The sequence below is a fragment of the Dendrobates tinctorius genome, unplaced genomic scaffold (assembly GCF_039654945.1).
Source record: "Dendrobates tinctorius isolate UK_male_01 unplaced genomic scaffold, ASM3965494v1 ptg000022l, whole genome shotgun sequence".
In the NCBI taxonomy this organism is placed as follows: domain Eukaryota; kingdom Metazoa; phylum Chordata; class Amphibia; order Anura; family Dendrobatidae; genus Dendrobates; species Dendrobates tinctorius.
In genome coordinates, this window is record NW_027361690.1 from 116,330,555 (window position 1) to 116,346,254 (window position 15,700).

Genomic DNA, 15,700 nt, shown 5'->3' on the forward strand with positions numbered 1-15,700 from the left:
GATAATGGGTTAATGATGTCCCTTGGCAGAACAGTTCACAGGACATCTTGCCCCATGGCAGGGCATTGAATCACACAGCTGTGGGCTTGTCTATAAATTGGCTAAGACAGTATTGCAACAAAACCATAGATTAGAAAATTACATATATATATATATATATATATATATATAATATTTTTTTTTTTTTTTTTTTTTTGCTGCAACATATTTCATTGCGTCTGCAGCAAATTTTTGCAGAAATTACAACACTTTGTTGTTGTAAATGCCCAATTCAAAATTTCAGTGTTTTGCCCCATTTATTGCACCAGTTTTTAGTACCTTCACCAAAGTGATGGCAAAAGGGGGTTGTAGCTAATCTGTTGGCGTGAAGTACAACCCATTTGATTTAAAGGGAATCTGTCACCCCTTTTTTGAGATATCATATAATGTTAACATTCTATTGTGTGTCACATAAGGATTCCCTTAGTACTTTTGCTTCCCCCTGACCGCGCACCTTTCATGCATAAATACCGTTATTATATCGGTTCAGATGTATGTAAACTGCCGCTGTCCGGTCCGCTGGGCGGGGCTTATTCACCTGCTCCCCCCTCCCTGTCTTGCTCTACGCATTTCTTCTTGTGAGGGGGGGGAGCAGGTGAATAAGCCCCGCCCAGCAGACCGGACAGCGGCAGTTTACATACATCTGAACCGATATAAACAAGGTATTTATGCATGAAAGGTGCGGGGTCAGGGGGAAGCAAAAGTACTAATCCTTATGTGACACACAATTGAATTATATCATTATATGATATCTCAGAAAAGGGCTGACAGATTCCCTTTAATTTCTAATATTGTGAATTGTATTGTGTAACGGTCTCCCCATGTGAGTACGGCTTTGTTGCGCCATATTCGGAGAGCGCAGTGCACCATCTGTACAGAAGGAGCTTGCCACATTCATGTGTCAGCATATTCTAATGTATTAGTATGTGTTTTATTCTATTTCTGGCCTAAACGCCTCTCATTTGTTGTACTCGCATATTCATTGCTGGCTTCCCCCATGGATCCTATTCAATGTATGGAAATGGTGAATTGTTCAGCTGTAGCCATAGTAACGTGAGGCAGGACGAGACACACAGGCAGCCGTGTCGTTGGTGTGCCGCCACCATGTGCGTTGTCCCCGGGCCTGTGATTATGCAACGTGCGCGCTGAGGTGACAGATGACAAGGTCACGCAGAGTTCGGGCCTAATGGGACATCCTTGGTGAAAACTGTCACAGGCAAATTGTTTGCATGGAAGCCATTGACGTGACTAGAACATGGGGCTAGTGACATGGCCCTCTATTCTGGGCCAGTACTGGTCGGCGACTACTCCCGCAGTGACACAAATTGCATCTGACAGTCGCCATAGGAACCACATTAATAATTTGCACAACACCATAAAGTGGGTTAATAGAAGGTAGCGCCTGCTATATAGGGCGCATGTGAGAATACTCCAAAAAACAGGAGACATGGCTGTCACGCTTATTAGTCGCCGTCATGCTTTAACAAAAATGGGGTATATCATGGGTTTTCATGTCATGCTTAATGCATAATAATCGTATATCTGTAGATTTAAAAATTTCCCTTCCCACAATATCTGGTGGGAATTGATGATAAATCATGTGATTGAGGGGATGATTGGCATAGGGTGGCCATACATATCTCACGGCGGCCACTAAATGGGAATGTAGTGCTACAGGCTGGCCACTCCTATGATTGGACGATCATGTAGTGCATAGATGGGCCATTTCTGGTTCCTAAGGGGGGCTCCTGAGCTGGTACCCTTTCTTTGACATCCACACACCCTAATATGTCAAATGGGGTAACTACTTACAAAAAAAAATAGCAGATCGCAGCCTTTTCCATTTCCGTATGTCTCTTTTCTGTTGTGCCAGCCTGAATGCTAGACAATACTTATGGAACAACGAAGCACTAAAACATGGAGTAATACTATGACGCATCCAAGACCAGATCTGATCACAAATGATTGGACAAGACAAGGATCACCATATCTGTCTCTCTCTGACAGCCACATTCACACGGTCAGTATTTGGTCAGTTTTTTACCTCGGTATTCGTAAGCCACAACCAGGAGTGGGTGATAAATCCAGAAGTGGTGACGTGTTTCTGTTATACTTTTCCTCTGGTTGTTCCACTCCTGACTTTGGCTTACAGATACTGAGGTAAAATCCTGAGCGTGTGAACAAGGCCTGATCTAGTTAATTAGGAGGAGTTTGTCAGTAGGGGAATTGGTCCTATTTATTTCTATTCCACACCTTTATTGGTGGGGCTCCCTGCAGGATGTGAAGGGGCTGGATGCTGCCTTAGGGTCCTTATAAGAGGCAAACTTTCATCTGCCCGTCGATCTGTGCCATGTGCGGTGCAAATTCAATGTCGAACACTTGAGGGACACAATGATGCAATATTGTCAGCAAATAACTGAAATGCTCCAGAAATAGGAGATATTGTAGATGGATGGAGCTATAACCTGCTCCCTTTTCTCCTTCTGCTTTGAAGGGTCTACACAGGTCAGTAGGACCACTATTCTCTTCATGATCTTGGAAGAACAGGATGAGCACTGCTACAGGACCATTCCAGGCAATTCTTAGAAAAAAGCATGACTACATGACACGTTGATGTGATCTGCAAACTGTTACTGGTTCTCCAGTATTGGAAACACATGTCTACGTTCTTCCAACTCTGCGCCGCAGTTCTTCCAGTTCTCCGCTGGTTGTGTTTTGGTATTGCAGTAAATAGAGCTCAGCTGTGATGCCACACTAAATCTATGAACAGTAGTGCAATATTTAGGAAGAAAGCAACCATGTTTTCCTGTGCTGGAGAACCCTTTTAAGTTGCCTAATAACGTGTAACTTCAGATGATGTCCTTTAAAGGGATTCTCCGGCACCCCTCTTTCACATTAGGAGAGAGAGATGACATTGACAGGCGTCTGCCAGGTCTCCTGCGTGGATGGCCCGTATCTTACACTGTTTCTGTTCATTGGATTGGAACACACACATGACACCTGTAGCTGGTCACACTTCCAGGATTCGGTTGTCTACACGTCGTCTTCCGCATTTGTTACCTCTTGATGCGTAAGTGAGAGGCGCAGGAGAACCCCTTTGATTATTGGCCAAAAAAGATTCTTATTGGACAACAGCTCTGCACATCGCTTATTACAATTATTATGTTACATTGCACGGATGAGCTTCTGACCACAGAAGAGGTAGTGAATATTGGCACACGGACATCTTTTGTCGTGAACGACCCAAAAAATTCCAGAAAGGATTGACGTGTTCTTATGGCACATCAGTCAGTGTCAGCTGGTCTTTATCACACTCTAATACCTCCCAAACTCGCTCTGGCATATTCTTATTCTAGTATCACTTTAAATCCAACCGAAAAGCAACCAGGTGCCATTTACTCATGATACAACATCAAAAGGAATTGAAAGTCTTCAACGCGGAAGTAAAATTTAATAAGATTTGCAAATCTATGGTGACCGCTTCCTCGTAATGGTGCTTTTTATAGGGAATGTAAGCAAACCTTAAAACCCAAAATAGAAATATTAATAAGCCGTTAAAAGGGGTTTTCCAGTTTCATCCTTTTTTTTTTTTTTTTTTTTTTTTTTTTTTTTCTTCAGTCTACAGGCTTGCTTAATATAAAAGTGAGAAAATCATTCTTGCATACCGCCTGCCTCTCTGCTGCTGCCCTAGTCTGTGCCGACAAGGCGGCCGCGGTGACATCACAACTACAGCATGCAACCGCTGCAGTAAATCGCTGAGCTCCCTATTTTCTGCCACATTGGAATAGGTTTTATTAAACCTTATCCACTAGTCTTGTCGTCTTCTCTTTTTTTCAGGGGGTATCAGTTTGTTCCAGAATGGATAGCTGCATTATAGCACTGTACTGGAGCACCCACAGCTTTCATGGGGACCTTTGTATACTGGATGAATCATCCCAAAAAGTGTCTTTCCTTCATCAAATGGTATATTCTACTAGACCTGTTACTTGTAGGTAACAAGAGCATAAAATTAATGTGTCACATGGTGGCCCATGTAGTGCCTACTACTCCATAGTATGGAGCTATATAGACTCTGTATATCACCATACCATGCTTTACAGCTCGGCAAGGTGCTTCAGTCCTTAAGCTTGGTATGACGGCACATTTCCTTCCAGGTCGTCTGAGCCATAATATTTATATGTCAGCTAAAAGCATAAGGTCATCACCGTAGAAAAATGTAATGACTGAATTGTCCTGGTGAGCACGGCCTGTTCAAAGGCCCTCGCTAAGTTGTTCAGGGAGTCATGACCAATTCTTTCCCTGTTGTCAGGTATTACTATTATATCATGTGCATAATAAGTGCCTTTTTCAGACAATCCTGTAAAAATGACATCTCACTGTAATCTTACTCCTCTGGGCGTGAATGTCATTTCTTGTGGAATGCTTCTTCCCATAAGACGTAAATCGGTTGTCAGCGTGAAGCTTGGCTGCCTGTCCCATTTAAGCACGGTCTTTCATAGGTTTGGATGAATCACTCCCATCGAAACGCCAACCCTTATCTCGATGAGTACTCCTTTCTGCAACCCATGTTTTTCAGGTTTGCTCACGTGTCCTTAGAGGCATGCCAATAGTTGTCAGGATTTCGATGTCTGAAGAAACACATAAGGCTCTGTTCACATCTGGGGTTTTTTTTTTTTCCCCTACTCCATCACAGGAACCCTTACATGGCTGACTCCAGTGGTAGACAATTAGACACCATTGATAATAGGATCTGTCTGGTTCCTGTCATGGGGGTCTGGCATTTTACCAGACAAAATAGCTGTGTGATGGAGGCTTGCACCTGGAAGGGGATATTGGGTGTCTTTGGTTTGGTATTGTAGAACTGCTTGATTTCACTAGGAATTCAGTCAGAGTGATCTCCTGATATGTCATGTTGGTGGGGACCTTTGAGGCCCCCATACAAATTTATGTAAAGTCACCCGAACTTGCTGATATTGGTTGTATCATCCGACAACTTAAGGTGCATAGGCCTTACTGACTCTTCTTTGACGGCCGATCCTTTTCTTTTCCCTAGAGATAGGATTCCAGCTATGAACAATAGGAACGCTCCTCAGAGGCAAGAGTTCCCTGATATGGTGGAGCCATGGGAGATAGAAAAATAACTGTTCAGGTGGGAGCTGACAGTTGTCTACGAGAGCCTATACTTCCACCAGTTGTCAGAAAGAAATTAAATTTTATTAGGTATTCTGGCACCGTCTCAATTCTGCATTGGGAGTTGAGTGGAGGTGACGTCATGTCTACCCATATATTTTTATTTTTTTAAATTGTGGTTTTTGTTTCTTTTAAAAGGTTTAGGTTTAAATTGAAAACTTTAAATATTTTTTTAAAACACTGACAGTGCTTACCTCATTGCCCCCTGTACCAAAACGCCAAGTTTTCTTGCATACAGTACATGTTTCTTAACGTGCACGAATGTGGTGGGAAAAATCCAGCATATATCATTTATAAAAAAAAAAAAAAAAAAAAAAATTGTGTACGAGAAATATCATGAATGATAAATCTGAAGCCAAACTACATCCTCTTTACTCCAGAACGCATAAAAGCAAAAAAAGTTCACCTGTTCCATCAACGCACCAGCTCGCCCTCCATCTACTGCTATCTGACAGGTGCATGGTACCTTATTACTCATGCCTAGACCCAGCAGGTATCAGTAGACATGAAGTCACCAGCCCCGGTCACCTGAAAGAGTGGTGGTCTGGGACATAAATGTTGACATCTCCTTATCAGGATAAGGTGAGCGGATCCTACGGGCACGTCAGCCTAATCATCCATGTTTGTTCCTTTTGGACTCCTTGAAGTGACGAGCAGCAGTATTGAGTATCCGTACATGTTCTTGTCCTTTTTTTTACATGTGAGATTGTGTTATTTTATGTGTTGGATACTGATGCTGCTGCACCAAAGATCATGTGTTTAGGATCAGCCTGACCTGTTCCTCTGATAACAGGGAGGGTCATCTGTGACAATAATACCTTTCCTGCCATCAATATATTCTCATCTGTGATAAGAAGCCATTGTGCACGCTGCATCTGTCTGTGCCAGCGTTTCTCTTCACCTGTTCTTCTGGATATGACAAATTCTGCACTGCTGCAAATACTATCAACATGACAAAACGTAACCGTGTCAGACATCTTGAGTCCTTGTGTCTTGAGCCTTGTTGTAGGTGCTGACTGCACACAAAGGTCTTTTTGGGTTTGGATTTAGGCTTTGTTGTTGGGATAAGCCATTTGGCTCAGCCTTGAGGGCTATTGATCTGAAAACACCATCATTAAATGGTGATTCATATGATAATCTGGGGAAGGGGCAGGGTGGAGCATTCACTGAATGGGTAACCAATGCTGCTGAATCTTCCACATCACAAACATGTGTTATCAATTGTGTTTTTTTTAAATATAGACCCAATCTTCATTTGTGATGTTGTCATTGCATGGGCCACAGATACGCTATGTAGGCAAAATTATTGGAACACCTACAGGTGCTTGGTTTTTGACATCTCACTCTAAATCCATAGACGTTAATATAGAGTTGCTCATCCCTCTGCAAGTACAACAGCTCCCACTCTTCTGGGAAGACTTTCTACAAGATTTTTGTGGTGTCTGTGGGAATTTTTGCCCATTAAGTCAGTAGAACATTTGTAAGGTCTGACACTGATGTTGGCAGAGGACCAGGCTCACAATCTCTGTTCTAGGTCATCCCATGGGTGTTGAGGTCAGGACTCTGTGCGGACAATCCTGTTCTTCAACACCAAATTAGCTCAACTGTGGCCAACCCCTGAAAAAAAAAAAAAAAGCCCATGGTCTTATCCCTTCTTCACCCAACTTTACAGCTGGCGCAGAAGTCAGGTGTGGCGCCCCTGAGGCTCAGTCGCCACAGAGGTACTGCACCTTCTCCTAAGTTGTGTTTCCCCACCATCCAGATAAGTTGGAGGCTCCTGACCACGCTCCAACACTCGCACCCCACGCAATAGAGTAGTTCAGCAAAGCCACATTGCGGCTCTTTGTTTAGAGAGAAGCAGAGCACCTTTGGTGGTTCCCTGCTTGGAACACTAGACGTGCTGGGAGGTGGGTGGAGTTTAGAATACATATAAAAGAGCTGGATGGTTTCAGGATTGAGGTTCAGTCAGACGGGGAGTCTGAGAGAGAGGAAGCCACTCTGAGAGGAGTGGGGATCCCTGGAAGAGGGATGGAGGAAGGAGTGCTGCAGCTGCCTCAGTGATCTGAGCCACCTGGCATGGGAAAGGAAAGAAGGAGAAAGACATTGAACTGAAGCCTGAGCTTCCATAGAAGGGAAAGACAAGTACGGAACGTTGGAGTAAAAGGGAACAGAGAGGACGTGGGTTAGTGGAAGAACCCTGCCTAGAAGTTCTAAGCGCAAGGCCGGGGCCTGGTCCCCGAGGTTGTATGGACACTAATGGTTCCGCAGCAGACACCGGTGGAGTAGTGGGCTGTAAATGCACTACTCCCATCTAAGACTTGGGGCACAACAGCAACACGGATAGAGAGCCGGGATTCACGAGTAGAGAGTCCCCGAAGCAGGCTACAGCTGTCTGCCATACAAGTAGAGTTCTTGGGAACATCTGTCAGGAGGAAATCCAGTGTAACTCAGTACTAGGAGATCTTCACACTTAAAGGCGCTATAGAGGAGACGCTCAGAAAAGGCACACAAGTTGGCGGAGTGTTGGAAGGGAGCTTTCCATCTTGCCTGGAGGTTGACTGAGTCCCTGACCCGGAGGACACGGCACAGAAGCGGGCACTACAGACTGTGAGTAAAGCTTTGGAACTACATGCCCTGCTGTCCTCCATTCCTTCCTGTGTCCATCCACCTGGCACTGCTACATCCCCTGCGCCAAACACTACACCATCTAAGTGTCTCCACATCTACACTGCCCTGGGACAACAGCCCTACCTGTGGAGGGCTATACCATCATTGCTGCACCACACCATCTGTCCCGGAGGATCTGTCTGCAGCGTTGGCTTAACACCTCCCTTGCCGAACACCACAGGTGGCGTCACGAACTATTCCATTAACTACATTCCACCATTCACATCTCCGCCATTGCTTGGGCGCCCAGGGCCACGGTCTGGGTCACCACCGCTGTGACACATCCCGCTGATACCGGCTCGGTATAGAGTGCCCCGCGGCCCTGGGAGGGCGACCCACAGGCAGGTACTGTTTTCCTGGCAGTCGCCAAGTCCAGTTGGATTGTGCGTTACACCGCCTGGCATTGTGCTTGGTGATGTTTGTACACCACTTCTGGGCCATGTCATGAAGCTGAGTTTTTGTGTTGGTGATATCAGGAGGTTTGGACTGTGCAGTTATTAAGTTCGCATAGTGATGGCAACTTATTTGCACTTCTCATTCCACTGGACAGGGAGTACCACCCCTTACCTGCTGGCAGCCACAGCTCTTCTTTTGATTAGCTGGTTTGTCGTACAGTCACGTCCATCATGCTGCAACAGTGATGGACGTCCATTCTGGTTAACACTGACTGGTAAAAAGCGTCATTTCCTCTCACACCCACAAGGCAGAGACCATGACCATACCCGATGGAATGGAACGTGCAATTCTATTCGTACCCACTCTATTCTTACCTTTATGCCCGCTTCTCCTCAGCACTCTTAACTTTACGCAGTCTCCACTTTGTGCCTGTGGTTCCTAACTTCTCCATGATACCACTCCCATTAGATCTTAGAATATTTAGGAGCGAAGAGTTTTTATGATCCGACTTATAACATCGGTGACATCCGATTACAGTACCGAACTGGTATCGGTGAGATACTTACAATGAGCCATTCTGTCACACTTGCCAGTAAAGGCAGATGCCATGGCGAATGGCTCGATCTTATACACCTTTGGCAATGGTACTGGGTGAAAAACCTGAATTCAATGACTAAAACGTAACCTGATTTTCTCTATATTGTTATTAAAATGACGAAAATTTGACCTTATTGTCCATACCAAGCAATTATTCTTCACTCTATCAGCTGTAGAGAAAACTATAGTTAGGCATCCACGTGACACCTAGGGTCTGCGCACAACATTGTATTATGCTTGATGCCTTATTCTGAATCCATTTTGATTCAAGTACCCCAGTCTACGATTGTGCGGCACCCAATAGGGCCGGGGAACTCTGTACCAGGCCGGTCAGTACTTCAGGGGATGTCATGGCAGCAGTGACCCAGTCCGTGGCCCTTGGCATGCAATAAAATGGTTTTGGGGAATGTTTATAAGGGATTAATTCGTGACCGCCACCCGTGGTGTTCGGCAATAAGGGGGTGGCTGACGCTGCCTGAAGAGACCGCTGGGGCTGATGGTGGTTGGTGATGCAGCAGAGCTGTTACAGATCTCCACAGGTAGAGCTAGGCCCCAGTGCAGTTATAGTTCTCATAAGGGATAGTGACGTTGTGATGCAGTACTGAGGGAATAATCAATAACTGCAGACACATGAACTATAGTTTCCTTTTACTTGATGGTTTGGAATGCAGACCGGAGCACTGCTAACAGATGGAAATGGAGATCCGGACAGCCTGGAAGCAATCTAGGGTCCCCTAAGCCAGCTGGAGTTGGAGGCCTCCTTGCTGAGCTGTTCTGAGGTCTTTGCTGCTTAAAGCTATGCTCGAGCCTCTGTTCCTTATGGTCCCTATACTTGCCCGTATGGCAGGCAGTTTGAGCCTATTGCAGGTGTCGCTCCTTTGTGGCGGCTCCTGGCTCTGATATGCTGCTGTGCCCCGAGTGTCTGATGGGCCAGAAGACCTGTAGTTCCCTGCCCTCTGGATTTAGCTGCTGGGACTGTTGTATCTGTGCAGCCATGGACTCCGGCGTCCAGTTCTAGCGCTCTGCTCTGGGGTGAACTTGGTCACAGCTCCACTTCCTAGCTTTTCCTAGACTTCTCTCTTCCTCTATAACTCCTCTGTGACTCAGACTGCAACTCTGGTCTGGGGATGAGCTCTTCACTCTTCCAGTCCCCACCACTGACTGCCTAGCCCCGCCTCCAGTCTAGAACTAATAGGGAAGCTCCCCTAAAACCAGGTTTTGATCTTTCCCCCCCCCCCCCCCCTCCTGGTCTGGAGCCAGGAAAAGTGTTGAATGCTGATGTTACCTGACCAGGGAACTACTCCTTGCTTCCAGGCATGACATCACCCCCTGTGAGGGAGGCAATGCCACAGTGGCAACCGGACTCCTGGGGGTGCCACAATTGAAATGATCATGTGTTGTCAAGCCAGATATTTGGTGAAGGCCAAATGTCACCCCGTTATCACCTGCAAGTCAGTTTATAGCTGCTTCTAGTGTATCTTCTGAGGAATGTGCACACTTTTACTACAGTACAAGTAGTCCATCCCTTAAGGTGGCCATACACATTAGTTGGGCTGAAAGATGACGGTTACACGGCTACACACTTTAGTCATAGTATCATAGAATGTACTAATGTACCTTTCCTTATTGGTACTGCACACTTTGGTAGTTTCATGCCTCCTCTCATGGTTCCAGGAAGCTTCACTTCCATTGTTGTTCCCACACAGGTGGAGGGGGTGGAGAGCTTCCTTGTCCACCTTCTGTTGACTTGTGATTTAGGGGGCTGGCTTAGCTAATGAATTACACAAGACTGCTAGACCCTTCATACACGCCAAGGCACAGAGAGATGCAGGAAGGTCTACTTGTGTCAAAGTGACGCTTCCAGGACCAGAAGAGAGGCGAGACTCAAATTGAGGCACCAGTGCTGAATTTGGGGGGCTCCAGATGGCTAAAGGTTTGCCTCCAAAGTCTCTCAGAAAACACACCACATCTTTAAAAAGGACTTCTCACTCTTATTCATTTATTTTTTATAAACTGATTTTTAACAATTAAATTTTTTTTTTGTTTTTGTGTTTTCTATGTCCCCTCCATTACAAAGTTATACTCCCAGTATTGATTTCCCCTTCAACGAACGTGGCATATTCCACCAAATTTCCCTATGAGTGTTTTTTTTTTTTTTTAAAGGTTTTTTTCGGTCTTAGAATATTCTTGTCCCACAAATCCAGTTTGTTATATATATTTATAAATATAAAAAAAAAATGTGGTTTACTCACCCTCCCCGGGTCCATCACTGAGTCTCTGCTGCTGCGCCCGGTGTCTGTCTCCAGTGCTGATGTCGGCTCCACTACTGACTGTAGCGTTGTTAGCAGGGCTGTGGAGTCGGTAAGCCAAACCTGCGACTCCCGACTCCTCAATTTCCCTTCTACCGACTCCGACTCCAACATATATTGCTTATATTTAAGTGAAAAATTTATTGTAGTACAATGTGCACATCAGACATTTAATCATTTTTATGATACAATAATCAAGACATTTAGATAGAGCATAATATATTTATTGGAATACAACTTTAGAACACAAAAAACTAATAAATTGTAAATATGTAATACACTATGTAATATCGATTACATATATATATATATATATATATATATATGTGTGTGTGTATGTATGTATGTATGTGTGTGTGTGTATATATATATATATATATATATATATATATATATATATATATATATATATATATATATATATATATATATATATATATATATATATATGTATATGTGTGTGTGTGTGTGTGTATTCACTATGTATTAAACCATGTAAGTGGCAAAAAACACAGTTTTCAACAAGAACATACTAAATAACATTTGTGCAGTCCAAAGAAGTAGAATTGCCTCCATCAGATCCTCCTTCATAGATGACCTAAAATCTGACCTAATAATTTTAAGGCCAGAGAACAACCTCTCTACACTAAGGCTGGTTTCACATTCGCGCTTTTTAAGCGCACGCACGGCCGGGGGTAGCTCCGCCCCCGAGCCGGCTCTCTGCCCGGCGTGCCCGCCCCTTGCTTGTAGCGCCGCCTACTAGCGGACAGCGGCGCCTGCGATCGGCGCACCCTATCTTTAGCATAGGGTGCGCAGATCGTGCGCTAGTTGCGCTTTGACCTGCGCTGCGCACTTTTGACGGTGCGCCGCGCGCCAAAATCCGAAAAGTTCGATTTTGGCGCGCACGGCGCACCGTCAAAAGTGCGCAGCGCAGGTCAAAGCGCAACTAGCGCACGGCCTGCGCACGATCTGCGCACCCTATGCTAAAGATAGGGTGCGCCGCTAGTAGGCGGCGCTACAAGCAAGGGGCGGGCACGCCGGGCAGAGAGCCGGCTCGGGGGCGGAGCTACCCCCGGCCGTGCGTGCGCTGAAAAAGCGCTAATGTGAAACCGGCCTAACTTGGGTTGGAGGCAAAGCCATAACCACATGGCCAACATCTCTAACAATTTCCGGGTATAAAGGAATTGCCTCATGCACAGTCAGTTTTGATGAACGGTTGAATTTTTCTTTTTCTTTGAGAGCAAGTGAAACATTTTGCTGAAATATGGTCAATCTGCTTGCTATAGGTGACGGAGTGAAATCTTTTTCCTTGTAGCAACGCTTTGCCTGCTCCATGTTATCCAAATACTTCTCAAAGTCAAACTCCTCATCTGATGAGGATTAAGATATGGCAGCAGTAGCACTGTCAGGACCCAAGTCCTCTTGCACCTGGCAGTCCTCCTGTAGGCCACTCATCCTAACTGCTACCTCAGTCAGAGCTTCTTTTCCTTAGTAACCTGTTGATCATCAAGCAGTATACGATGACTTGGGTCCACATAAACAGCTGCCAGAAAAAATTTATTTTCCAATAGCTGTGTCTCTCTCCGTTTCATTGAAGCAGAAATGCCATCTGCGATTAAGTCTCCTCTTTGGGACAGGCAAAATAGCAAGCTCTTCCACTCCCTTATGAAAATGCCAGGAGTTAAATCCTCAGCTTGTAATTTTTTAGTCACGGTAAATAGGTGATTAAGCAATTCCTTCAATTCAGCCACCTGTGTCCATTGACCTTCATTTAGGGTTACCTGAGGGTTTGCCATATCTATAAGAAACGGATTTAGCCAGGATCAAAACTAGGGGGGGCAGAACCTCATACTGTTCCGCAGAATCTCATACTGCACACCTCAGCTGCTGCAGAACCTTATACTGCACACCCCTACACTTGAAAATAAAGCCTGCACCTTAAGATGTGGTGAATGCAGTCTATTTATTCCAACTATCAATTGATGTTGATGTGTTACTGAAGACGAGCAATGCCTGTCCTGGGCATCCTTTTGGGCAGCTATGAGGTGTACCTGACTAGTGCTAAAAAAAAAAAAAAAAAAAAAGGAGTGTTAGTCTGTGTGCTATCTGGCTTTAATTCTTTTTGGTACAGATATGATATGGATAAATGGATATATAGAGCAGATTTCTAATCTGCTTTTGCTATTGAAAACATTATCTATGAGCTCAAAAACCTTTCAGGTGATGCGGTTTTATAAAAAGCTGATCTGCTTTTGCAGCTGAAAAACGTATCCTCAAAAAACGCAGCAAAAGCGCTGTGTGTGAATGTAGCCTTAGATCAGAAATAGAGCAGCCGTTTATAGGACATTTCATAACTTTCCCAAATTATTATGAAAAAATATTCAGCACATTCTGCATTGAACTACTGTACCCAATTTATTATATATTTTAGGAGTCGGACCATTTTATACCGACTCCACCAAAATGATCTCCGACTCCACAGCCCTGGTTGTTAGTGTTGCAGACAATAACATACACCTTTTGGGAGCAGTAGTGGAGACTCTGTGCTGAACCCAGGAGGGCGTGGTGTTTTTGTTTTTAAACTGCAGTTGGGGAACAAGTGTTTTCAGAAAGCCCCTTTTAATGCAACCCCATAGGATACCTGTTGGTGACCACACTGCTCTGTGTCAGTAAATCTCTTGGATTTCTCTTTTGCATGATCATTCATAGCCGGGATGTTCTTGTTGCTTGTTTCACAAGTACTTCCAGTGACCATCTTGTATATCACAGGTGTTTGTAGTCACCAGACAACCAGTGGTAGCATCCGCAAGCTTTAGGCCTGCTGTACACATCTGATGACTGTCATCTCGATCGTTCGGCCGACAGACCTTTCGGCTGTGTCTCCCATATTGGAGCGCTCATTCGTCGCAGCTTTCCTGTGTTCTCAATGTCTGTCAGTGGTTTATCTCCATGAGAACAAAGCGATCGGCACTCCGAAATTGGACAGACCCGATCGCCGTCACCCCTGACAATCAGTTGGCCTTTGCCCCCGTACATATAAGAGTGTTAGCCAAACTCGTCCGTATTGGCCGGTGCGGCGGACATTAGTCTAATGTATATGGGGACTTAAAGACTAATACATACCTGACTCACAAACAACCGCATTGTATTATTGAAGTAGACTGCCGTACGCGTCTGCTCAATCTGGATTATAATTGTGATTCCACCTAGAAACCCCATGGGCTCTACTCCCGTAGTAATGGGTGCACCCACACAGCGCTCTCCTCGTCTCCCTGACAGTAATCCGGCTCTGCCTTTAACAAGGCCACGTTTCTAATATTTAAATGACTGTGTAAGCCTAATATTAGAGCGGATGTGAGTAATTCATTGGTTATTTTTTGCATTTCAGATCAACCCATAATGAAATGGAGAAGAACAGGTAGGTCCAGTCTCTTTACATGTTGGTTTCTTCTCCCTCCGCGCTGCGGCCATGTCTCCTTACAGCTGCCAGGAGCCCTTTCCATTCCCCTTTCCTTATTGTTTTGTTAAGTCATCACCGGTGGCTTTAGTGCGGGCCCGCAGTGTCTCAATTATCACCCGATTCTCTGTTTGAGTCATTACAGGTCTATTTTTGTGCCTGTATTGATGTTTTTGTTTTTGTCGTTTTCCAATTCCACTCCACCCTGGTAATTGCTATAATTATGGTGTAGACTTGTCACATTTCCCTACATCAAAAAAGTTGATGTACAGGGTCTAGTTTCTACAGTAACACAGTGGTTTTGTTCACCTCGTACATTGTGTTTGTACAGTAGGAATTTTCCAGATTATTTTGTAATATTATTTTTTTTTTTTTTTTTTTTTTTTGCAATGATAGATCTTAAGAGCGGTTAAAGGGGAAGTCCGGGCATATAATATTGAGGACCTGTCATTAGGATAAGTTCCTCAACTGAAGAGGGTCCGACACCTGACTCCCTACCGATCAGCCAGTATGAGCTTCGGTGGTGGACGGATATACAGCAAACATTAAACTGAGCTCACAGCGCTGCTCCAATTAATGTGCTGCAAATCTGCTACTAAATCAGCTCATCTACTGGGGTGCCAGGTGTGAGACCCCCAACAATCTGATATTGATGAGAAATTCCAAGGGTAGGTTATCAGCATTCTATGCCCGGACAACTCCTTTAAAACTTAGTAGATAAAAGTATTTTTTTTTTTTTTTTTTTCTAAATACTGAACTTTTTTTAATCAGCTGATGACTATTACACTAGTCCTAATGCCCAGTCTGGTTTAGGTGGTTGCTCATGGCAGTCTCTATTAGGGCATAGCAATGTCTGACCACGTGTATGAACTACGATCTTCCCTAAACCACTGACTAACTCCGCTGTACTGTTGTGTTTTCTTCCCTAGGCGAGCGCATTTGCGGCTATGTCTGGAAAAGCTAAAAGTATTGGTTCCCTTAGGTCCTGAATCTAACAGACATACCACGCTAAGCCTCTTAACAAGAGCAAAGTTGCACATAAAGG

General features: G+C 44.6%; 1 protein-coding gene across 1 annotated transcript in view; it reads left to right on the plus strand.

Annotated features, from left to right (window-relative positions):
• The window catches only part of MXD1 (MAX dimerization protein 1), a 34,511-nt gene that overhangs the window by 16,575 nt on the left and 2,236 nt on the right, over window positions 1–15,700 (plus strand). The window contains exons 3-4 of the mRNA XM_073569080.1: window positions 14,587–14,616; window positions 15,585–15,699. Coding sequence (XP_073425181.1) covers window positions 14,587–14,616; window positions 15,585–15,699 — 145 coding nt within the window. The remainder of the gene's footprint in view (window positions 1–14,586; window positions 14,617–15,584; window position 15,700) is intronic.